Source organism: Dipodomys ordii, unplaced genomic scaffold, assembly GCF_000151885.1.
Source record: "Dipodomys ordii isolate 6190 unplaced genomic scaffold, Dord_2.0 Scaffold57, whole genome shotgun sequence".
NCBI classification, from domain to species: domain Eukaryota; kingdom Metazoa; phylum Chordata; class Mammalia; order Rodentia; family Heteromyidae; genus Dipodomys; species Dipodomys ordii.
Window position 1 is genome coordinate 616,688 of NW_012267273.1, and position 25,422 is coordinate 642,109.

A 25,422-nucleotide genomic window follows, 5' to 3' on the forward strand; every position below is an offset into this window, starting at 1 on the left:
CCTCAGATCTCAGTCTGAGTAGCCAGGGTTATATAGGCATGAGCCACAGGTGCCCAGCAAATTTTATTTTTTTTTACTATTATAAGGTGATTTTTGAAAAACCACCACCAGTCAAAAATTTAGAAATTTAACATGGAACACGTTGACACTTCATGAAAGTGTCAAACACATATACAAATATGGATTGAATCATAGGTCTAAGAGGAAAGGTCACTTTGGACCTAGAACATCCTGCTTTTTATTTAGTTAGTTTTGATTATATCAGGGTTGGAAGTCAGGGTCTTGCACTTTACTAGACAGGAGTTCTACTCCTGAGTTGGGCCTCTAGACCTTTTCCTCACTGATGAGGATTTGTGATAGGTTTGACTGCTGCTATATCTACAATGACAGGCATAGGACACATCCAGATTCTTGTAGGTTTTTCTGCCACAGCTGGCCTTGAACAGTGAATTTCCCCATCTCTGCCTCCCAACGTATCGTGGAGCTTTATACTTTGATCAAACCACGCTAAGACTCTCAAGCCCCAAAGCAGTTTTCTTTCAAATATATCCATTTTTGTTTAAGAAATGTAAGGAGTCCAATTTCTTACTTTACACAAGTTTATTTTTATTATAAATTCACTCATTTTGGACCCAGCATGTCCTTTGGTTTCACCCACTCTTCAAACTGCTCTGCAGTGAGATAGCCCAGCTCTATAGCAGTTTCCTTCAAGGTTGATCCTTTTTTGTGTGCAGTCTTAGCGATCTTTGCTGCCTTGTCATACCCTGAGGAAAAAACAGACAACAGCGAGATTAATAGTGAAATCTGGTTTTCTAAACAAAGGTGATTATCACTGCTTACTTCCTATTGGTGTTATAGGCCTCTTAGATATATTTCATTTTTAAAACATATGTGATTATATTAACAGCTGCCATTTCTCACATAGAATAAAACTTTCACTTTTCCTAAGGGATACAGACTTAAAACATATCCCACCTCCTGCAACAGCTCTGTTCCTAGAATGAAGCTCAAAGCCAGCCTAAGCAGGAAAGTCCATGAAACTCCTATATCCAATAGACCACCAAAAAGCCAGAACTGGAGCTGTGGTTCCTGTGGTAGACAGCTAGCCTTGAGCATAAAAGCTCAGGGACAGTGCACATACCCTGAGTTCAACACCCACGACTAGCACAAAAAGAAGAAAATTACAACACTCCAGGACTGCAGAGCGTACGTACAGCACTGCCCCAGCGGCAGCTTTGTAGATGGCTGTGGAGAGGGGAAGAGTGCTCTAGGCAAAATTGAGCAGCCAGAGCTCTGGGGAGAGCAACACCTGCTGAGCTGCCTCCCAAGCCCATCTCTGAACTCTCCACTGAAACAGCCCTAAACCCTGGTCTTCCTCAGGTATGAGGCACAGTGTGCATATTAGTTACCCCAGAATTCTCAGGCTGAGGTAGAGGGATTTTTAGCTGGGGGGCGGGGGAGGGGTGGTGGTAAACACACACACACACAAAGATCACAAAGATATGCTGTTTAGAATTTTTTGCTTTTTATAAAAAGGTAGGGACTGGACAGTTTCCTAAGTTACTTTGACAAAATGTGGAAGGAACTATGAAAAAAGAGGGAGGGAAGGGAGGGAGGGAGGGAGTTAGGGAGGGAGGAAAGGATGAATACAAAGCACTAAAAAGATCAGGAACTACCACCAAAAGGAAGCCTGTCCAGGCAAATATGATAGTTAGGAAAGCCAGGTGTTACCTATCTGTACACAATAACTACTAACCATATGTAGAACAAGCCATGGGCACGGCAGGTTCTATTACTGAACTGAAGCTGCAATGCCTGGTATGTTGATGAGGGCCTCTGGTGAGTTACAATGTGGAAGCCAAGAGGCTCAAGCTCAGCCACCTGGTTAGCAGTTTGCCCAGCCTCCTCTCCCTCTACCCCCAGGTATGTCTCACTGCATATTAAACTGATTCCACAAAGACTAGTCACCCAGCTTCAGGAGTTTGTTCTAAGGCCTTTAGCAATACATTCTGATGAAACAGTTCTCCTACAAGTCACGGGGATCCCCCTGTAACTTTCTAGGTGGATGATGATATATAGAATTGTAAATGAATCAAAATATCATTATCACCCTTACTACACCAAAAACTAGAACTACCTAAAATATCAGAACTACCTAAAATACCAACTAAGCTCCAGACTGAACTGAAACTACAGCTAATAAGAAGCCAAGAATTTAGGGTTATACAATGTTTTGTGTGATTTTTCTGGGGCAAGGAAGGCAGGGTTTCCTGCTTGCTGGGTAGGTACTCTACCACTTGAGTCACATCCCTACTTCCTTTTGCTTTTAGTTGTTTTTTGGAAAGGATCTCACATATTTACCTCAGACCTAGACCCAGACTCCAACCTTATCATCTGCACCTCCCATGTTGTTAGGATTATAGGCATGAAGCACCATGTTCAATTTGTTTGTTGAAGTTATAGTCTTACTTTACTTTATGCATGGGCTGGCTTTAAACCATAATCCTATCTCTACCATCCAAGTAGCTGAGATTAGAGGCACAAGCCACCATGCTCAACCTTGGAATGTTCTATTGCCATGCCAAATGACTGCATCATAACTTGTTCTAAAACAAAATCAAAGACTTGAGCTACTAGTCTTTTTTAATAAATCACAATATTACACACAACAAACTGTAATGAGTGCCTCAAAACCTACAAAAGTCCAAATAGCCTATTTAATGGAGATTCTATTAGGCCACCATCAAAGTCTGTGTGTTTGATTCTACATAATGAAATAGTTATCATTCTGGAAAAGCCTTGCAATACAAAAGCCCAAGCTTTACACAAAATATTTACATTTTCTTTCCTTTCCTTGTAAGTTGTACACACATACATGTTTTCTCTGAAATGACAACATATCTGAATTAGATAAAATTACAAATCAAAGTATTGTGGAGCATCCAGAGAAGACAGATGACTTCACATCATTCCTCAAGTCAGTGAGTGCCACCTAGTGCCACAACTGACCAGAGCTTCCGAAACAGCTCTCCCTCCTGTTTGCACCAAGTATTTAGCATCTGAACCCACCAACACTACTAAGTACAATATTGCAGAGAATGGAGCACAGTGCATCAAGTTTTTGGAAGAACTATGACACCTTGGATGGTATACATTCCTCTATAATTTCCAATGTTTTAAGATATGTTACTAAAAAAAATCCAAAAGGAATATGCTGTGAATATTGACCCAGTATGCTCTTCAATTTTTTTTAAATTTAACTATTTAGTTCTACACTACAAATGATATTCTTTTTTATTTCAAAATGTTTAATGGAATGAAACTAAGTTGTTGTACGATAAAAATTGGCCTATCTGTGTGACATTCTTATTCCTTGAAGCCATACCTATGTGAGGATTGAGAGCCGTCACCAACATTAGAGATTCGCTCATGAGCTTGTTGATTCTTTCTGTGTTGGCCTGGATCCCCAGCACGCAGTTGTCTGTGAAGGAAACAGCAGCATCGCCCAGCAGCCTGGCTGAGTGCAACACGTTTTTAATCTATCAGAGGGAGAGAAAGAAAGAGAAACATCAATGAACCTCAACATTTTCTTTGTGCCCAATGACATATTACTTCCAAGTTCAATAGTAATTCTATTACCACTGAAACCTAGAAATTGATAAAATAGGGACAAAGTATCTTCCATGCAGGAGGAAGAGCAAAGGTACAGAGGCTATGAAGCTCAGTGTGTGCTACAGACAATTGTTATGGCTTCCCAGTTCTGAATGACTACCAAGATTTTTGTGCTTAACAAAACAAATACTCTGGCACTTGAGTGCTTGGCCTTACTGCCCACTGTCAGTTGGAGGGTGGAGTGATGCTTTCTATTCACTCCACTTCAATAACATCTACTTTTGCTCGGTGTCAGTGGCTCATGCCTATGATACTAGCTACTCCAAAGGTTGTAAGCAGAAGAACGGTGGTTTGAGGCCAGGAAAGTTTGCAAGACCCTATCTAAAACACAAACAGCAAAACACAGGGCTGGAGATATGTGGCTCAAGTTGTAGAGCAGTCGCCTAGCAAGCAAACAAACTAAATAAGACCATGACAACCTGAGTTCACATTCTAAAATGATCACTAACCTTCCAAAAGAAGGAAAGAAAAAAAGGGAAAAACGAAAAGAAAAGAAACCTGGCTTTTGATGTAATAAATCTGCTGTTGTTAAATTCCCCAAAGCAGGGAGCCAGTTGTGGAGGCAACTTGCAATCCCAGCTGCTCAAGAGGCAGGACTGTGATTCAAGGTCAGAAAGGGCCAAAAGTAAGTAAGATCTTCTGCTTCTTCACAAAAATTCTGCTTCTTCACATAAAAGCTGAGTGTACTGGTGTACTTCTGCAACCTCAGCTATGAGGGAGGTAGAGGTAGGCTTGGCTGGAGGCTTACCTCAAGTGGTAGAGCGTCTGCCTAGCAAGCACAAGGTCAGAGTTCAAAAGAAAAATCACAAAAAAAAATATATATATAACCAATATTCCTTCATCATCACTTTAAAATAACTTTTCACATAATGTCTAAATGGAATCAATTGGTATGTGGTGGCATTTTTTTCTTGGTAACATTTCCCTTAGATACTAAGATATGCTGACATCTATCCTTTGACATAAAACTCCTCAATGTGGGAACTACACTTCCAACAAAGGATTCAAATGGAAGACATTGGACTTTAAGGTTTAAGTTAAAACTAATGACTTCCTTGTAAGGCAAAGGTTGATTATTTTCTAGTAAAGCTAACTTGCTCTCTTCCTGGTCCCTCTTAGGCTGTACTTGACTGATTCTGATTCTCCCACATAACTTATTAATATTATATGCCATCACGCTGCTCTTTTTCCTTCATCCTGACAAAGATGGCACAAGGTAGATAACATCTTCTTTCATCGGCAATCAGTAAGAATTGTATCTACAGGTATCAGGCTTCTAGTGTTAAGTTGTGAATATGACCTAGAAGCTAAAGTTTCTGAACTCTGTTTCGGTCTATCTTTTTTTATCTGTCACTAGAACATACATTCCATGAAGCAAAAGAAAAACAATATGTCTTATAAACTGTAGTGAACACCCATACAATGTTATATAGAGCAATAGCCAATAAATATTCAGTGAATTCACTCCACAGACTTCATATATGTCACCTTCATATTTCTATTAGATTAAAATCAGACTTTATGCCACATATCAACAAGCAGTAAACCTCTTGTATATTTTAGACAGAGCATTTTATACAAATGAAAGAAGAAATGATAACACGGCTTCATTATCTCAAGTAAGGGAAACTGAATGAAAGACGATACCAACTTGCTCCATCTTTGCAAAGAAGAGAAAAAGAACAGTGTAGGTGGAACCAGTTTTCCAAAGCAAGCAGAAGAGAACAGGCGTGCGAGGGAGGAAGGGAGGGACAGGGAGAGAAGCAGGGATGAAGTGTTAAAGAAAGGTGAACAATGTCTCAATGAGAGAAAGTCAGTATCAGATGTCCTAAAGGAAGAATGCCAGACGTCATAAACATGGGCTGAAGAGTTTATGGAAGACGAAGGCATATGTAAGCATAGGTACAAGGGCTGAGGGGAGACTATTGCCAACACAGTAAAACAATGGTTTAGCTGTCTTTGGTTATGAAGCCAGGCTTGCTGGGTACCAGATGACTTTGACAGCACCAAAGCAAAGCTGACAAGGAATAATTTGCAGTGGGCTACAGGACTGGGGATTTCCAGCTACACACTAATGTCAACAATGGGACAGAATTTGGAGGATCAATTTATCAAAAGGTATGTGAAGGTTTTGATACTTCAGTAACCTTGCTTGGAATCAGGTACCAACTGCACTCATTTTGGCACTGCAGCTCACTGCTTCCATTTCTGCAAAAGTTAACAACTGTAGTTTAACTGGAGTGGGCTATCCTCAGACTCTGAGGCCTGGTGTGACGCTTACACTGTCTGCTCTGGTAGATGGGAAGAGCATTGATGTTGGAGGCCATAAACTTGGGCTTGCCCTGGAATTGGAGGCTTAATCCAACTGAAAGAAACCTCTGGAAATGCACATCAGATGATTTGGCCATAATATGTTTCCAGTGTGACCAGCAGGCTTTTTCTTCCTCAAGAAAGCGATCAAAACAAAGGATAGTCTAAACAAGAGCTGTATTTTAAATATTAGACAGTTACTTGCTAACTGGTTTCTAGTTCAATTGGTTATCTAGTTATCAATGCACAGTCATGTAGTCATATATACATTATTTAAATGTATTTAACTGTTAAATGCACTACCAATCAATAATGAAATAGACCTTTATGAAAACTGTACAGTTGTGTGCATGTTTGTTTTTATGTTCTTTTAACACTGTGGTCATAGAATGAAATAGACTAGTGGATGTTTAAAAATGACGTTAAATATCTTTTTGTTAAACTTAGCCATCATTAGAATTACTTTTATTATCCAACAACATTACAAATTATGAATAGAACAAATGTACATAAAAAAAAGCAGGGGACAGGGCCAATTTTTTTCATCTGAACTAGGGGAAAGCAGGGGACAGGGCTTCAGGGGAAACTTGCTTTTTTAATGTATGTTAAATATTTAACGAATTTATTAAGCATCAATAACACTACAAAGTAATACTGAATTCAAAATTTGACTTCCAGTCTCAATTGATCATAGTTCTAGTTTCTGCGTGAGCGGCAGATGGTGGTGGCCTGGGAAGCATAGGTTACAATGGTAAGCCCATGGGCCTCACTGGAGCTGTAGCCCTGCTCAGTAGAAGCCACAGTCAGTGACACGGAGGCCCAGAGGAAACTTGAGGATAAAGTCCAGTTAGAACCTCAGCTTTACCCAATGTGGTCAGAATGACTGTGGGAGCTGGGCCCTCAGCCCTGCAGGGGAACGGTCCTGAGGGTGGTTGGGGAAACAAGAAGTGTCAGTGGACAGCTCCACTGGGACAGCCTCATCTGTGTTCAGGGTGGACTGAGAGTACCTGAGGGGAATGACAACTTCCTGTGGCATCACAGGGTAGGACGTCAGTGGGGGCAGACTGTCAGTATGAGAGAGCATTAGCTAACCCCGAAGATTAGTTCCCAGGAGGAAAAAAGTACCCTTGGGACAATCCAGCCAAGAACTGTGCTTAGGTCTTGAGGTCAAGGTCAGAGGACAGACACATTTGGCACTATAATCAATATCTGTGCTCAGAGTAAGGCCCATTTACTGATGAAACTTTTGTTGTTGTTTTGTTTTTAGTTTTTATCTGAGGAGGTCTGAACCTATTTCTGGTTACTGGCATCCTCAGCAGTAAGGGACAAAGAAAAACTTATATATCCTACTTCCACAACTGAAGGGGAATTTGTCCAATTTGAAAATAAAAGTCAACAGGTCACCTAATCTATAAAAGCTATCTTTCACGGCATAGTCCTACTATTAAGGTTATTCCTCTAGCATTAGTAAGTGACTGACTTATTGCTATTTATCCCATCAAACTACCTGTAACTGGGCTCTTCTAAAAAACTTTAAACGAGAAACAAAAGACACATCGATGAGCCTTCAGTCAAAAACTATTAAAAATCACACTTGAAGCTTACCATCATGGGCTTGAAAACATTCAACTCAAAATGCCCATTGCTGCCTCCAACGGTGACGGCAACATGGTTCCCCATAACCTGGGCTGCAACCATGGTCATGGCTTCGCACTGAGTTGGGTTCACCTTGCCTTTAAGAAAACCACAGAGATAGCATCTCATCAAATACGCCCTTGAGATTATGTGTTCAGTCAAATGACAAACGAAGAACATCTACTATCATTAAATAAAGGAAGACATAAAATAAAGCACAGCCACGCATAATGAAACAAATCCAAGGAAAGGGGAGGAGTAGCCATGAACGGAATCATTCAATAGCTAATGACAAGGCTTATACACAAGTATTACATACAGTTCTCCACCTTCATGGTTTTCATTCATTTCATAAACATTTATGCAGCCAGAGTACAATAGTAACACCCTAAATTCCCAGAGATCAGCAGCTAGGAAATAAGCTGGCAACTGAATAGATAAGGAGTAAATAACAGAAGGACCAACTGCTATAGGAATACTTTCGAGGGACATCTCACCAATGCCTGAGAACTTCCTGTTGAGGTGGAACTCTCCCTTCACCACACGAGTCTACAACTCTACCACCCCAGCAACACTCTGGCAAGCTCATATTTGAACTAAACAGTAGATTCCTCTGACAAGTGTAAGGTCACACTGGAAAGATGACTTCCTTGTTTTTTGGGCATTTTTTAGTGGTTCTCCATTCCTCTTTGGCAGGCAACTTTGGATTTGCAAGCAAGTAAACCCATGTGCCAATTTTCATCAAGAAGTACTTACAAGCAAGATCTATTTTTGTTCTGTATCTGTACAATGAATTATTTTTTGGTAAATTTTTTTCTCACTGTCAAACTACTTTGTTGGTTTGAATCCAGCAGATTGGCCTATAAGAGATCTTTGGTGTGGCTCCATCATCTGATATATTGATAGCTCCACTTTATTACCTGCTATCAAGGTAAGTTCATATTCTCTGTCTTCATCTTCAGTTACCATATAGTGTTAAATAAGTAGAGCCTTTTAGCTTGCTACATCCATGATAAAGTCACCTATTAGTCATTAAATGCCACTGTTCACCATTCATCTGCCCATACTATGCCATTAGATACAGTGATTATCAAATGACCTGCTGCAATGCGAACTCCAGTGTCCCTCAACTAACAGCTCTAGAGCCCGTTGATGACCATGAAATACGTAGAGTCTGTTATGACCTGCTTTTTTTTCAACCCCTGCTGATCACTTTAACAGCCTATTCTAGAATTCTCTTGGCAATGGACTGTGAAGAACAGAGCTATGAACACTTTCATTACATTTCATTACATTAGTAGGAATCAAAATACATGCTATGAATTCAGATTCTTTTCCCTCACTTGTCAGGTGATGTTTCTAAACTCCTGATACACAATGGCCAACACAGACATAGTGAGCAAGTGTGCCTCTTATGGGCACAAGTGATTTTAAGACTAAGAAAATAAAATGCCTGAGGTCAAGTTCGCATCCCGATGTTTACTAGTTAGGTGATTACCTGGCATAATGCTGCTTCCTGGTTCATTTTCAGGCAGGATCAGTTCTCCCAGCCCCGACCGGGGACCAGAGCCCAGAAAACGAATGTCATTCGCTATCTTCATCAGACTGCAGGCTGTAGTGTTCATGGCTCCGCTGAGTTCCACCAGAGCATCATGAGCAGCCAGAGCTTCAAATTTATTTGGAGCAGTGACAAAAGGCAAGCCTGAAGAGAAGAAAAATATAATTAAACATGCCTATTTTCAGCAAGTTAAATAGCTCTAGTATTAGATTCAGTAGAGAGTTAAGTTAAAACAGTTCCAGTAGAACAGTTAAACGGTTCCAGTACAGGGAAAATAGAGAGGGCTGAGAGCTCAGGGGTAGACCCTTGCCTAGTACCTGCAAGGTCCCGCATGTGATTCTTAAGTATACAAACACCCCGCCGGCCCTCCCACTCCCCCCACACACATACAGTTAAACTTCAGACCAAAAAATGCTTATTTTAAGGCTCACACTTCGTCTGCTTTTCTTTAAGAAGTCCCAAAGAACTACAAAATATCTGGTTGAAAAGATTAAATAACAAATACATTATACAAATTGGAAGCAAAACTACCATCCTATCCAAGCAGATGTGAAGACTGTATATAATTCACTCTGCTTTAGTCCACAACTCTATCCTGGTACACCTGGGATTTGTTTTTAATTTCTCTGTCCCCTTCATTCTACTCCATTCTTTTCTATAGCCAGGAATCACCAAATCCTGAGTGACTAAGGACCTAACATGACCTAGAATGTTACTCTCCCATGTCTAAAAAATTTTAAACCTTCATGATTTAAACCCTAAGACATAATCTTTTTCCAATAAAAAGTGATTTTAAAAATCATCTAGAAAGCTATAATATATATTGCATAATTACCTGACTCTAATGACAAGATTTAAAAAGTTATTAACACAAATACATATCACAGCATGACACTGGAGGAAAAATGAAGCCATTCTACAACATAACATTCAACAACTTTCTCAGTAGTCTGCTGTCTCTATTTACTTTGAAAATTATACTTCAAAACAGCTTTATAGAAAAATAACTGACTACTACCCCACAGACAACAAAGCTAACACTGGTAAATGTTAGGTGCCTACTGCATGAACTCCTGTTAGGGCAACCTTTAGAAAGGAAAAGGATCAACTTCAACATGGGCCTATTTCTGAGCTGCAGAATTGAAGGCAGAAACATCCAGAAAATCTATAGAGGAATGTCCTGAAAATGAGCAGGAACTCAAGATCACTAACCTGTGAGCGCAGCCACTTTCGCAGCAACCTTCTCCGCAAAGCCAATTCTAGTATTTAAACCAGTACCTACAGCAGTGCCCCCAGCTGCCAGCTCATAGATCCTTGGCATGGCAGCTTTAATTCTCGCCATTGCATACTGCACTTGTTGAACATACCCACTGAATTCCTGCCAAGAGAAGAAAATTGAAGGGAGAATAAATCTCCTAATGCCTTACCAGGTACTCTAGTGGCATTAAACAGAAATTTAAAAATACACATTTCAAGCCAGGCATCAGTGGCTCCTGCTCCTACCTGTAATCTAGCTATTCAGGAGGCTGAGATCTGAGGATGGAGGTTGCAAGCCAGCCCAGGCAGGAAAGTCCATAAGACTTGTATTTCTAATTAGCCATCAAAAAGCCAGAAGTAGAGCTGTGGTAGAATACTAGCCCTGAGCGCTAAGGGACAGTGCCTAGCCTCTGACTTTAAGACATAGGCTCAACATACACACACACACACACACACACACACCCATAGCACCCTTATACACACAGTTCAGATACTAAATTATAAGTTACTCAAGTAGAATATGTCAGTCTATGTGAGGAGCAAATACAGGGAAGGATGAAGATTTATAAACCTAAAGGTATGACAATATAACTAAAAATATGTTGTCTGTTTATAATTTAATCAGAAAGCAAAAGAAAACCATAACATATAAACTTGATGAAAGAATGATTTCACTCTACTCAAATATTGTTTTATTTGCAATCTACTAAATCAACTGAAGTGATTTTCCTTTTGTATTTGATATATCCAGATAACTTTGAAAAAGAAAAATACGGAATATTCTCCAAAGAAAATGCAAACATAGAAGCGTTATCCACACAATTTCACTTTCACACTAGAGAGATGTGAGGAGACTCCAGGGACATGAAAAGCTAAATGACTCACTTGATAGTACAAGAAATCACAGTGGAATGAATAGGTCTAGAGCTTTTCAATTCTGCTATAATGACACTGCTTCCCAAACTATGACATGGTAAATTAAATACAACACACAATTTATGTTTTCAAGCAAGGGCCCAATTAATAATTATGCAGGGGCAAAAGGCATAAATTGGCATGACTTAAAGGCAAAACTTAACTGTAACCAAAGGTATTATTACACAACATTTTTGCCCTGCTTAAAAATGCTGCAAAACTATAAATACTTTTGATTAATATTAGTATTTCACTGTTCTTAACATTTCAAAAGTTCTCCTTGCGGAAAGAGTGAATCATTTGGCCTAGTATCATTCCTACACACCAACTTCATCTACTTGTCTTACAGAATATATTTTGCCAGTCAAAATATATTTGCAATAAAATCAAGCATAAATGCTTCTGATAAAAAAAAAAACCCAAACAGAAGAACAGAATTTTCTGTCTTAATAGGCAGAATGATGATTTTACTGGCAAAGTAAGACTTAGCCCAAATGAATGCTAACACTGTGTTTTCCAAATACATAGACTGTTTCTTCCTCAAAATTATGAACAGTACTAAGAGCCTGTGATGCAGAGAACTCATACAACGTCTTAAGCAATAAGGTAACCCAGTAGGTCTCACTTAATCTGCCATTTAATCTAGCCCTTGTATTTTGAGTTTCCCTTTATTCCTTCTATAATTAAATGAAGATAAATGATCAAGTTTTCTTCAGTGTTTGCTATCATCTATACAAATTCACAATTGAGAATCTAGCCAAGTTAAGCAGCAGCCAAATTCTCATCCTCGCCTCATTGTTGTATGAGACTGGGTAACTATCATTTGACACTTAGCATATATATCCATCTCTTGCTTTGTATAATCCCACTTCCCAAGCTGACATGTGAGCTGATTTAACAAAGTTGATTCATTTTTATATTTTTTCCCTTTGCAATATAGACTGTTAAATATTCTTAAGATGTTGATAAAGAAATATAGACGTACTTTCTGGAGCTGGGCACAATGGATCAGACTCTAATCCTACCTGAGATTGAGCAGGATTGAAATTTGAGGCTAGCCTATGAAGAAAGTTTACAAGACTCCACCTCAATCAATAAAAAATTAAACAAAAAAATTAAAAACCAGGTATGGTAGTGGTGTCTATCATCCCAACTACTTAAGAAGTATAAATAGAAAAAAACACAGTCCAGATCCCAATAGGCAAAAAATGATATCCAATTTGAAAAATAATAAAATCAAAAATGACTGTGGGCATGGCTCAAGCTGTATAGCAAGCACAAAGCCTTCTAACTAAACCCTAGTACCATCAAAAATAAAAAATCCTGAACAGTTTCTGGAATCTTGGAGAACAATATCTCTTTCACATGAGTAATATCAATTATTACTTCAGAATAATAACAATAATTTAGAGAGTAAATGGCCAAAATAATTATACAAAATAAAATCTATCTTGTTTAATTACTTTAAAGGTAAATGTAATCAAATAACCTAATTTAAGAGAGACAAATAAAGAAAATCATTGCTGGAGATGATTATGAGAGCTAATGCTAATAAGTACTTCCTATGACCAAGCATGGTTCAAAGGATGGTACATGAATCCGTTTATTAGGATTTCACAGATATTCTACAAAAGAGAAGGTATTTTCCTTATATTACAGCTCAGGAAAGTGAGGCACACAAACATCACATCATTTTCCCTAAGATTACATAGCCTGTATATAGCAAAGCGAAGACTTGAACCTGTACAGCCTAGCAGAGTCTGACCCCACTGTCTGTACCCACAGAATGTCAGTACACACTGTCTCTGTCTTAAGTAGATGTCATTAATAAATGAAACACAACTGGCTGGTTCGTAAAGAACTATATGTGTCACTGAATTTATTGTTATAAACTTGACATTTTTCAAGCAATACTGATGATTTATATATACTGATTAATTGAACAAGATTAGCCCAGCTCCTATACCTGCCCGAGAGTCAGCGGAACAGCATCCTGAGTGTGAGTACGCCCAATTTTGATGATCTCTGCAAACTCTTTGGACTTCGCACTAAGAGCATCATGGAGCTTCTGCAGTCCTGGTAACAGCACTTCATGAACTTCTACTGCAGCAGCAATGTGCATCGCTGTGGGGAAAGTGTCATTGGAGCTCTGTGGAAAAATGTTCAAAAGTGTCCAATGTTAAACCAAACTCAGTGGGTTACTTAAGGGCAAATAAAAAGCAACCAGGTTTCCTGTATGGAATGCACTCGGACTCTATTAGATATCCTGAATATATTTCATTTATAACCAAGTATTATGCATGCAATACCCATTACATCTGCTTGCTAATAAACAACAACAAAGCATAGAAGTACAGAACTGAACAATCACATTTAAACGTAGCAATAACATTTTACATTCAATCTCTCATAAGATAAATTTCATAAACTTATTACATCTCAATAATATTATCAAGGAACATTATCATTTTCACACATAGAAAGCAAGCTCTGAAAAGGATGACGTGACTTCCCACAGTATTTGGGATTGTTGGTGTGTGTGTGTGTGTGTGTGTTTAAGCCATGGCCAAGTGTGTGTGTGTGTGTGTGTGTTTAAGCCATGGCCAAGCAGTGTAGACACTGTGCTCTCTCTGCAACTCCTAACCCTGTAATTTTAAACTATGATGGTATTTTTAAATGCATTTATTCTTTACATACTTGTTATAGAAAATATCAGACCACTTACAAAAGAGGGAAGAACATTGAACATACATGTACTAATTACCTAAACTCAACAATCAATATGCATTCAATGCATAGAGCCTCATGGCATCTATAGCTTCCCCCTTTTCCCGCATCCTACTAAATACAATGCATTATCCTGAGTTACTAAAGAATATGTAAAAAATAAATTCATAAATTAAAGGGAGGTACTAGATTTTAAAATATGTGATAAACTTTCCTTTTCCTTTTTTTTTTTTTAAATTTTCAACTCTCATGAAAGCTTTTTTTTTTTTTTTTTGTCTTTTCTTTTTTGGTACTGGGGATCGAACCCAGGACGTTGCGCTTGCTAGGCAAGCGCTTTGCCACTGAGCTACATCCCAGCCCTCATGAAAGCTTTTATTCTGAGAATGAGAGACTAAAAAGCATGCAGCAAGCCACAGGAAGGAAATCCTGCTATATAGAGAAGAGGAAAACATATTTATACTACCAATAAGAACGAATCCCTTGTTAAACTTATCTGGCAGCACCTGATTCTTCCACTGAGTAAAACTCCCTGTGTACTGTCCTTTGACATTCCCTCTTTGCCTTCTGAAAGGTCTTTCTCATTTGTTGTCTTTTATAGCCCTCTCTGAGGCATACTGGACACCATGCACACCACCTTGCATGTGCATGAATGTTACAGTTCATTCCAAATTTTGTAGATCAGAGGTGTGCAAGTTGCTTTAAGGGTTAAACAACCCAGGCTTTGGTCAGTCATGTAATTTGTTCAGCAACACACACACACACACACACACACACACACACACACACACACACACACACACACACACACACACACACACACACACACACACACACACACACCAACAATCCTGCAAAACCTCTGTGTGCTTCTGGTTGGTTTCATGAGTGAATTAACCAAAACCTTATGCAATGAGGTCTTTTCACTTTTGTGGTACTCTTCCCAAAAATGTAAACCCTCAATCTAATCAGAAGAAAAGGACAGGGACACCACCTCTGAGGGACATTCTACAAAACACAAGACTAAAGGGCCAAAGGTCCTGGCAAAGAGCAATTTGCTATGGAGTCTCAAGGGACAGAGACAAAAGGCCAAGAAACCATGACGCACTAGAAATTCTGCACTTCTGTAACATCACTTTTTCCAACCACTGCTACTTTAAAAAATGACATAGTTAAATTTAACCAGCATGACAATTTACTGGTTTCACATGAAAATTCAGTGACTAAATTAATGTGTAGCTTAGACTGAGTCCTGGAGGAATAAAGGGGCATCAGTGAAAAACAGGAAATTCTAAAACATTCTATTGCTTGTTTAACAGTATTGTGCCCTCGTTAATTAACATTAAGGAAGCTGTTGAAATCTAAACTATCTTTGCAATTTTTTATTATGTATTATTTTGAAAAAAACTTTTTAAATGAAACAATAAAAATATGCATGTATACTAAATTTATGTCTTTTAAATATCTTTATATCCTTTGCAAATACATTAGCTAAAGAACTCTCCTTGATAAAAAGTGTGGGCTTGTCACATATGAACAACTCAGGTAATGTGTATGTAAAGCAAGGAGGAGAGAACGTATACCTACTTGGCTTTTATTTACGTGATCATTGGGATGCACAGGGTCCTTGCTGCCAAGTTTACCTCCCAACATTTCTATTGCTCTATTGCTAATGACCTCATTTACATTCATGTTTGTCTGGGTTCCTGATCCAGTCTGCCACACCACAAGAGGAAAATGATCATTTAATTTGCCTTCAGCTACCTGCAGAAAAAAAAAAAAAACAGTAAAAATGAGCATTTTTGAAACAAGATATACTCAATATTCCATTTACCTACTTTAGTAACCGTGATTAAGTTAAGCTTAGTCACAGAACCAGATTTAAAAGGCTTCTTTTCATATACTAACTGACTTGCTAGTGGGTTCAAGAGTTAAATGCCACAGTTCAACAAGTCTAACTGCTGCTTCATGTTTCCCAATCTGGACACTTTACAGCATGACATATTATCTATTTAAATGGCATGACCATCACCGGCTTTAATAAAGATGTAGGCAAAACCACTGTTCTTATTTTTCTCAATCGCTTTCTCTAAATAGAATGCTACCTATTAAGACTGGAAAATATCTTAAGTTCTCAGATATAACTATTGCTGGTGCTCACCTGAAATATCCAACAGATGTTCCCATCACTGTCAGCATGAAAATGAATGGGGGACTTAAAAATGTGAGTTCGTGAATAGCTCCTTCACTGCATAGATGTCCAATGGGTAACAATTGCCAAATATGGGAACGAGCACTGGCTGCCTAGGCTTGCCACTCACTTTGTTATGTTTTTATATACTCAGTTCACGTATTATTAGTTTGTGGCTATAAACTTTCTAAAGGAGTTCTTAATTTCATTTTTATAGTGGTTTTAGACTAAAAAGTCAGAATGCACTTGAGAAATCTATTACTTTGGTTCCTTTTAAAATGATTTTTAAAAAATTTTTCTAATATGTATTGTAAATTGGTGAAGTTATATCCTTCACATAATTACCAAATCATCAACTAGTTTTAGAAGGAATCATTTATTCATAAGAAATCCATTTTAAAGTTCAAATAGTATCTTCAAAAAACTTTCCTAGATCAATATGTTAACAAGAAAATTCAAGAAGCTTAAACAGATATAAAATAATTCAGAATTTCTATTGTAATGTCAACATATTAATATCCTCACAAAAACACTAATATTGCCATCCTACCTTGAAATTCATTAAGCCAAGAATCATAGAGCCTCTTTCCTCCTAACAGCTTATTGCCACCCTGTGGAAGACAGGGGGCTAAGGGCATTAAGTAAACACATTTATCATTTCTTACCTCATCTGCTGCCTTCATTATTGCATTAGCAAGCTTGGGATCAAGACCATAATCCTGGTTTACTTCAGCCGCTGCTCGTTTCAGGATACCAAAAGCTTTAATGACTGGGATCTAAAATTAATCAGAAAATAACTCAAATTTGCAATTTTAACTAAGTACAAAAGTTTATTATTTTATCCAGATATAAAAATCCAAAACAGTAACTTAATTATCATTATAGCATTTGAATGTTTTAAGTATGTAATAAAACAAGAGAACCAAACAAAAATAAACATACTGTCTTTATATATATATGTATACGCTTATGTCTAAAACAGATACACATGTACATAATTATATATTCACATATATTCAAAGCAACAGTCATGGTACTTTTTAGTATACATACTGTAAAGTATTATTTTATACAGTATATATTAATAACCAACTGCAACAATCATTTACCAGGAAGAAACACTACATTTCTTCATTGAATCACATACTACATTATAATATTGTCCTTCTCTTAAAATAAAAACAATAAAAACTACAACCAGGCATGGTAGTGCACACTTATCCCAGTGTGAAGTTGTGGGCTCTAGAGATGCTGTCTCAAAAAAACAACAAAAAATAAACGACAAATTTAACTTCTAATTACTTGTGAGATAAGTAGTGTTGGGAATGGATATCATTTTACCCTAAAGTAAAAAAGCAATAATTCTAGTTAGTAAAGATTTGAGAGTAAATTTCTACGAGTACTCTTTGTTTTTGTCACTATCAGTATATGAACTCAGGGCCTCACATTTGCTTGGCTTGCTTGCAGGGCTGATGCTCTACCATGTGAGCTACATATCCAGTCTGACTTTTTGCTAGCTATTTTGGAGACGGTGTCATCTGAGTAGCTGGGATTACAAGTATGAAAACTTTTAATAAGTTGATAACTAATACATGATACAGGGCCATATTTCCATTTGTTTATATTCCAATCTTTTCATTTTCTGATCCAAATTACTTCACCAAACTTTAAGGGATAAATCAAAAAACTTCTGATGAGATTTCAATGAAATAATCAAACTTTTTTTTTTGTCAAACAAGTAAATTCCTGTCCATGTGTTCATGTACAAATTAATAATAACAATTATGGCACAGATTCCAAACCATATTTGAATGAACAAAAAGCCAAGGGAGCTGGGAGCCAGTGGCTCACGCCTGTAATCCTAGGTACTCAAGAGGCTGAGATCTGAAGATTGAGGGTCAAAGCCAGCCCAGTCAGGAAAGTCCTTGATACTCTTATCTCCAATCAACTAGCAGAAAACTGGAAGTGGTTCTGCGGCTCAAGTGTTAGAGCTCTTGACTTGAGTTGAAAAGCTCAGCGACAGTGCCCAGGCCGAGTTCAAACCCCACAACTGACCCCCCCCCCAAAAAAAAGGAAAAATTAAAAAGCCAGGTGCCAGTGTCTCATGCCTGTAATCCTAGCTATTCAAGAGACTAAGATCTGACAATTGAGATTCAAAGCCAGCTCTAGCAGGAAAATTCATGAGATTCTCTTCTATTAATTAAACACCAAAAAGCCTGAGGTGGAGCTGTGGCTTAAGTGTTAAGAGCACTAGCCTTGAGCAAAAAAAGCTCAGGGACAATGTCCACATCCTAAATTCAAAACAGTTAAAATCCTTGGAGGAAAATCAAAATAGGTAAAGAAGAGAAAAGAATAAAAAAATATGACATATGTATAAAGCTGACCACAATAAGTTTAAGTTGAAAGGCAAAAAAGGAACAAGGGGCCACAGAAAGTTTATTCTGAATTTTAAGTAAATAATTTTTGAATGTTTTAATACATTAAATGGAGGCAAATGGTTCACAAGATAGAAATTTAAGTTAAAATATAAAAACAAATAGGAATTTAAATTCCTACAGGAACAAATATTATGATAATGGGTTAGACCACCACCAAAGCCATAATCAATGTCAATCAAAACTGAGCTGGGCATTGGGGCTCATGTCTGTAATTCTAGACTCTAAGAAGACTGAGCTATGGAGTTTCAAGGTTCAAAGACAGCATAGGCAGAAAAATCCACCTTCAATTAGACAGCAAAAAAGGCTAGATGCATGGCTCAAGCAGTAGACCACCATACTTAAGCAAGCCAGTCAAGTAAGCATGAAGACTTTTAAGCCCCCAAACAGTCCCCCCTAAAAAAAATACCCCACTCTCTACCTGAATGGAATGACTGACCCTAGTGATTATGGACCCATAAAAATGGAAAAGGGGCCGGGTGCTGGTGGTTCAGCCTGTAATCCTAGCTACTCAGGAGGCTGAGATCTGAGGATCATAGTTCAAAGCCAGCCCGGGCAGGAAAGTCCATGAGACTCTTATCTCCAATAAACCACTAGAAAATCGGAAGTGGCGCTGTGGCTCAAGTGGTAGAGCGCTTGCCTTGAGCTGAAGAGCACAGGGACAGCGCCCAGGCCCAGAGTTCAAGCCCCATGACTGACCAAAAAAAAAAAGGAAAAGGGTCACAAAATAGACTTTTAATAAACATCACTAAAATAAGGGAGCACAAAAGATCACTGGGGAGAAGGAAAGGATTATGACGTTCTTCATTTTATTCATGAGTAAAAACGTGTTCTTTAATTCATATTAGATATTCACAATCTCATCACTGTGGTGATATATTGGTTTTGTTTTCCTTTGGCCCTCAGGTACAAAGGGTTAAGATTAATCATAGGAGAGTTCAGAGTCCACGCAGGCTATTTGACATTAATAAAGCTCAGGAAATGAATATAGATGAAGCTAAATGTAACTAAGTTGATACTCCTAGTGTCCTTCCTACCTTTCACAGATGTGTGATCAGAAGCCTGCCCTGTCTTTGAAACCATAGCAGCCATCAACCACACACCCCCAGAACCACACACTTGCTGACAAGACAATCAAAACATGAGCCACATTTACTTTTTCAATGTCTGCTGGGGCTGACTAACCTCCTAAATCCCAGGAGAATATTTTGGACACTCTTTGCTACTCAAACACACAGTCAGACCCTCTGCATACCTCATCCTCAAGCATGCTATCCACAGCAATGACAAAGAGACGTTTTTCTATGATTTAGCTGTTTGTCATAAAATTCTGTAAAGCAGTCAGAATTCAGCCTTTAAAGGCTTACAAATGAGCTAAAATATGGAAGTTAAAATTATTCAGAGTAAAAAAGTATATTGGGAAGATGACTAGTAAACAATACCTCACCACATAAAGTCTGGCTACTTCTAGACTTACTAACCTCTCCTGCATGCCTACATGACTATTTTGCACAGCAAGGCTGAGCTCTTTCTGGAGCATCTCTTCACATCTCAACATCTCTGAAAGCAGGATAAATTTTACAGTCAATCAATGGCACAGCTCAACTGCAGCCTCTTCTCTGTCAGTACATATTTTTCCATCTTGTACCTAATGGCATCTTACATTTAACACAATGTGTCAGTAAGTTTTCTAGTTATGAAACAGAATTAACATTTAACTATTATTATATGCCAGACACAGTGAAGAATAATGCTCTGACGTATTTGTGTATACTTTTCTGGAAACTAAGAGGAAGACAGCAAATATAACAATTACAGAAGAACCTTAAATTTTAAATGTTATTTTTAAAAAAGGAAAACAAAATCTGAATATTGACATAAAATCTTTTCAAACTGTGATATCTTAGTAAAACTCCCATTAAGAATAAGAAAATGATCATTGGGATCTACCAAAAAATTGACAATATTCAAAGCCACAGTTCATAAGCAAACAAACTAAAACTTGGACATTTTAATGAGAGGACAATCTGCTACTCACAAGCCAGTTTTCTAATAATTCTGTATTTCAACTCTGCAAAGTTTTATTTATTTTTCCAGGGCTGAGGACCGAACCCACGGCCTTGCGCGCGCCAGGCGGGCACCCTTCCGCTGGGCTAAACCCCCAGCCCCTGCAAAGTTTTATTTATAAGGTGACTCCTTTACCCAAAAGCAGGGCACTGTTTACACCAAAGTCACTTACTGGCATGCGTTCTGTCACACCTCCAATCTTAAAGTTCATTGTCGATCGCACAGTCTGGGCACCATAATACTTATCATTTGGTACCTTCAGTTCACCAAAGGTATCATATTCTATCCGGAAGGAATTCTGGCTCGCCTGCAGACAAGGATAGCACACTGTTAGAGTGGGAAAAGAAACCTGGTATCAAAAGGAATCCTAACTTATCAGCTTTATGACACTTTGTGATAGTAACTCACAAATCACTAAATTAGAGTGCATGCATGGGCAATGGAAGATGGGCTGGGACAGCTCTTAGCCTTCTCAAGGTGACCCAAGCTGAGAAAAGCTAGGGATCCCCTCTCTACGCAAAATGAACAGAAACACATCCAATTAAAGGAGTTTAATCTTGAAATTAAGCCATTACCCACAAGAAGCTCATGGACCATAAGTTTTCAGCAAGATCACTTCAACCAATAACCTGGATACAGTGGCACTTAGGAGGTTTAAATAGGAGATGGCCGGTGGTGGGTACTTGGGCAGAGGTCGGGGCTTGAACTCAGGGCCTGGGGACTGTCCCTGTGCTTCTTTTGCTCAGGCTAGCACTCTACCACTTGAGCCACAGCACCACTTCCCGCTTTTTCTGTTTATGTGGTGCAGAGCAATGGAACCTAGACCTTCGAGCATAATAGGCAAGCAAGCTACCACTGAGCCCCATTCTCAGCCCACCAGGAAATCTTAAAGAGAAAAAAAGAAAAGAAACAAAGGCTAAGCATGTGGCCCAAGAGAGAGACACAGACAGACACAGACAAGAGCATGAAGCTTCATGAATACAGTTCTTATCTTTCACATGTCTCTCCCCTCAGAAATAGGGAGGCAAAGTACACTGAATGAACACTTACTACATCGTATCCCTCCTGTGCAACTTGCGGAGTAGCTCTAAATAGTTCAACTTTTACTTAGAGAAACCCGGACGTACAGACCACGTGCCCAAAGCCTCAACATTACTTGAATAGCAGGGCAGGATTTGAACTCACATCTGACTGCCAACCACCTGGTTCCACTTGGATCGCCAGTGAGGAACTGCGCTCTTCCCTAAAGTATTATTAAGTCCTCAAACTTTCTCCAGCGCCACCCACACACAGGTAATTCTTTACCAACCCTGGACTGCCGCGGGCAACGCTCTGAAGCCATCCACAGGACTGAACAAGGGGATCAGGTAGACCTTGGAACCGGCCTTGCGCCTTCTTCAGCTGTCTTTTCTGAATTAAAGTCCTGACTCAGCCAGTTCGCTCCTCCCAAGTGCCAAGCACCCTGCAGAACACCGCCCCGTGTTGATGGATCCCCCTACCCGCCATCTCGAGGGCCTGAACGCAGTTCAGTCCGAGCCTGGTGGGGCACCCTGATCTGGAGGGCACCCCGCCCGGCCCCGCAGGCGCCCAGCGCCCCAGCGGGCCGTGCAGGGGCGCGGCGGGACCGCAGCCGGGGCGTCCCACCCGTCCTGGCCGGCGGTGGGCGCTCGGGCAGAGGTCGGCAGCGCCGGCAGCTCCCCAGGCAGCCGGCGCGGGCGCAGAGCCCAGAGCCCGGCTCGGCGGGGACGCGCGGGGCGCCCTCGGCCGGCTCGCGGGCCTCCAGGCCGGGCCGAGCTGAGGAGGGCCAAGGTCACCGCGGGGCAGGCCGGAGCCCCAGGGCAGCGGCTCACCATTCGAGCGGCGTTCGGGGCCCACGGCGGGAGGACGGCTGCGCCACGCCAGCCCGGAGCTGAAGCGGAGGCCGGAGGCCGCGGGAGGCGCCGCGGCCGCAGGAGAAGGCGGAGTGCCCGGGACATGGTGCTCGGCAGCGTGGGAAGAATTTAGGGGCGGCTTTGGCCACACCTTCGGGCCCTCTGTCAGTAACTATTTCGCCCGCGGAATTACCCTATCAACAGCCTCGAACCCAACCGCGGGGCGGGACTAATCTTAAGTGGCCAATAAGGAGGAAGGGGGAGGGTTAACTTCCGAGGGGTTTGTAGTGCGGATGTTTGAAGCCCTCGGGTTTATGGGAAACTACTGAGAAAGGAATTATGGGTAAGAAGGCTGGGGTTCCTTGGAGCGGGACTGTCAAATGTGACTGATCAGAGGCTAGGGTTTTAGCTGTGGAGCCATTGATTGGTTAGAGATATATACATATATATATATATATATATATATTATATATATACATAACATATAATATGTATATATAGGGTTAGATATATGATCAGAGGCTAGAGTTTTAGCTATGGAGCCATTGATTGGTTGGAGATATATATATATATAATATATATATTATATATATACGTAACATATAATATGTATATATAGGGTTAGGGTTAGATAGATAGATAGGTAGATAGATAGATTTTTTTTTTTTAGGGAGAAGTACTCTTTTCTTTATCTGCAGTTATCCTGAACACGAATCTGTGTCTTCCAGATCACATCTTCTGCTCACAGTTGCAGGGGAAGGAGGGGAAAAAAACACAAATATTTTCATGGTGGTGACAAAGAAGTAGCAAGTAATATAAAATTCCATCTGAACCGGCATTTTATCTCTTACACATGTAACCCGAGGTGTTGGAAGGCCCTGGCAGACGGCCCGAAGTTTCAGTTCAGCCTGGACTACCAAGACAACCCCTTTTTCAAAAGAAAAAAGAAAGCAATAATAGATAGATGGTGTCCAGATGTCTGTGTCCCTGAAACTTCAAAAACAACACTATCAAGAAATAGAGCAGCAGGGTGTTAGTGGCTCAGGCCAGCAGTCCTAGCTACTCGGGAACTATCTGGAGGACCCAGATTTAAAGACAGCCTGAGAAGAAAAGTCGGTGAGACTCCCATCTCCCATTAATTAGCAAAGATCAAGGCTGGAGGAGTAACTCAAATGATAAAGCAATGAGGCCTTGAGTTTAAACCCCAGGTACTGGTAAAAAAGAAACAGAGCAAACCTCTAGGTGGCATTATTTATATAATTCTGGCTTATAAGTTTGAATCACATAGTTAAAATATAAAATGTAACTAAGATTTGAAATAGTTGAGTAGAACACTCCATAAAAACCATTACAATTTATCTGTATCTTAAGATTTTTTTTAAATTGTCAAAGTGATGTACAGAGGGGTTACAGTTACATAAGAAAGGTAATAAGTATATTTCTTATCATACTTGTTACCCCTTCCCTCGTTTTTATCTTCTCCACCTGTCAACTGAGAAATTACTGGAATTCTTGAAAAAGTGAAACGAATGATCATTTAAAAGGCAGAAAAAAAGAAAAATATCAGTTATAAAAAGCAATAGTATTAGGAAAAAAATAGATAACCCCTCCCAAATATTTATATTTTCCACCATTAACCTAAAAAGTAAGCATGCAACAGGAGGATACCTGTCTGTAATTCTGGCTACTGGAGAGGCTGAAATCTAAAGGGTCACAGTTCAAAGCTAACCTAGACAAAGAAGTCTTGAGATTCTATCTCCAAATTAACTAGCAAAGATCCAGGCTTACAACATGGATCACATGATAGAGTGTCACCTTAACAAAAAAGGACAAAGCAGCCAGGGGCCCTGTAATTCAAGCCCCAATTCTGCTAAGATAACCAAGCAGCATTAGTTAAATATGATGATACTGGTTTGTTTTTTTTTTTGTCATTTGATTAAAAGGAAGCACAGAAACATTATCAAATACTGTCATTTCCTAGTTATGGTTTTCCTGTATTTACTTCACTCATATATTTGTTAATAAAGGAAAATAACATTTCTAAGACTGGAATTTTTTTTATCTTCCCAGAAGCTCTAATTATTTTGATTTTTTTTTTTACTTTTTTCCAGGTTAGCTATGATTTCTTTTTTTCATCAATCGTTGGATACAGACATTAATTTTAAATTTTTACTGTAAGATTTTACTGTTTTATAACTAAAGTCTATCTTTTTAACTTGATCCTTTTTCCATGTATGAACATAAACTATTTTATTTATCCAGCTTCTTTGGGGGGCAGAGAATGGTTACAGCAGTTTGAATTCGGGGCTTTGCACTTACTAGGTGGGAGCTATAACACTGAGTCATGCCTCCAACCCTCTTGTTTTCTTCTGTTTTGTTTTTATATTTGTCTTGTTGTGACAAGATCTGACTTTTTCCCCAGCTAGCCTGGACTGTGACACTCTTAATTATGTTTGTGGATGCAACACCAGGCCCAGCTTTTTCTATGAAGATGGAGTCTCTCAAATTCTTTTGGAGGGAGAGAGGGGAGAATCTGTTCTGGTTTGACCTGAAAACATGATCCTTTCCACCCTCAGTTCTTAATGAAGGGTATTTTTTGCTATCACATTCAATGTTTTAAAAAAAAACATGAATTTTTGATTTCTTAATAGATTTCTCTTTACTAGGTAATATCTCTATTCTTATTGTTGCTCATTATTTTAAAGTATTGTGTAACAATACTCTTTTATCTATACCACCTTTATATTAGCCATCATTATATAGTTCCTTATTAAGTCTGTTTAAAAA

The 25,422-nt window shown here is 39.2% G+C and overlaps 1 protein-coding gene across 1 annotated transcript; it reads right to left on the minus strand.

The window, feature by feature from the left end:
* Positions 1–581: 581 nt before the first annotated feature.
* On the minus strand, positions 582–22,775 carry Fh (fumarate hydratase). Its single transcript, XM_013021831.1, has 10 exons — positions 22,615–22,775; positions 20,937–21,071; positions 16,928–17,038; positions 15,659–15,835; positions 13,314–13,496; positions 10,388–10,553; positions 9,116–9,319; positions 7,588–7,715; positions 3,386–3,539; positions 582–764 (listed from the first exon to the last, which is right to left on the minus strand). The coding sequence occupies exons 1-10, from the start codon at positions 22,738–22,740 to the stop codon at positions 622–624; spliced, it is 1,527 nt and encodes a 508-aa protein (XP_012877285.1). The 5' UTR covers positions 22,741–22,775; the 3' UTR covers positions 582–621.
* Positions 22,776–25,422: the final 2,647 nt, after the last annotated feature.

Coding starts and splice junctions, on each gene's coding strand:
- Fh (XM_013021831.1), bottom strand. CDS start 22,740: ATGTCCCGGGCACTCCGCCTTCTCCTGCGGCCGCGGCGCCTCCCGCGG. Junction 15,836..16,927: donor TAATGAAGGCAGCAGATGAG/GTAAGAAATGAT, acceptor TTTTTTCTGCAG/GTAGCTGAAGGCAAATTAAA. Junction 3,540..7,587: donor ATGTTTTCAAGCCCATGATG/GTAAGCTTCAAG, acceptor TCCCTCTGATAG/ATTAAAAACGTGTTGCACTC.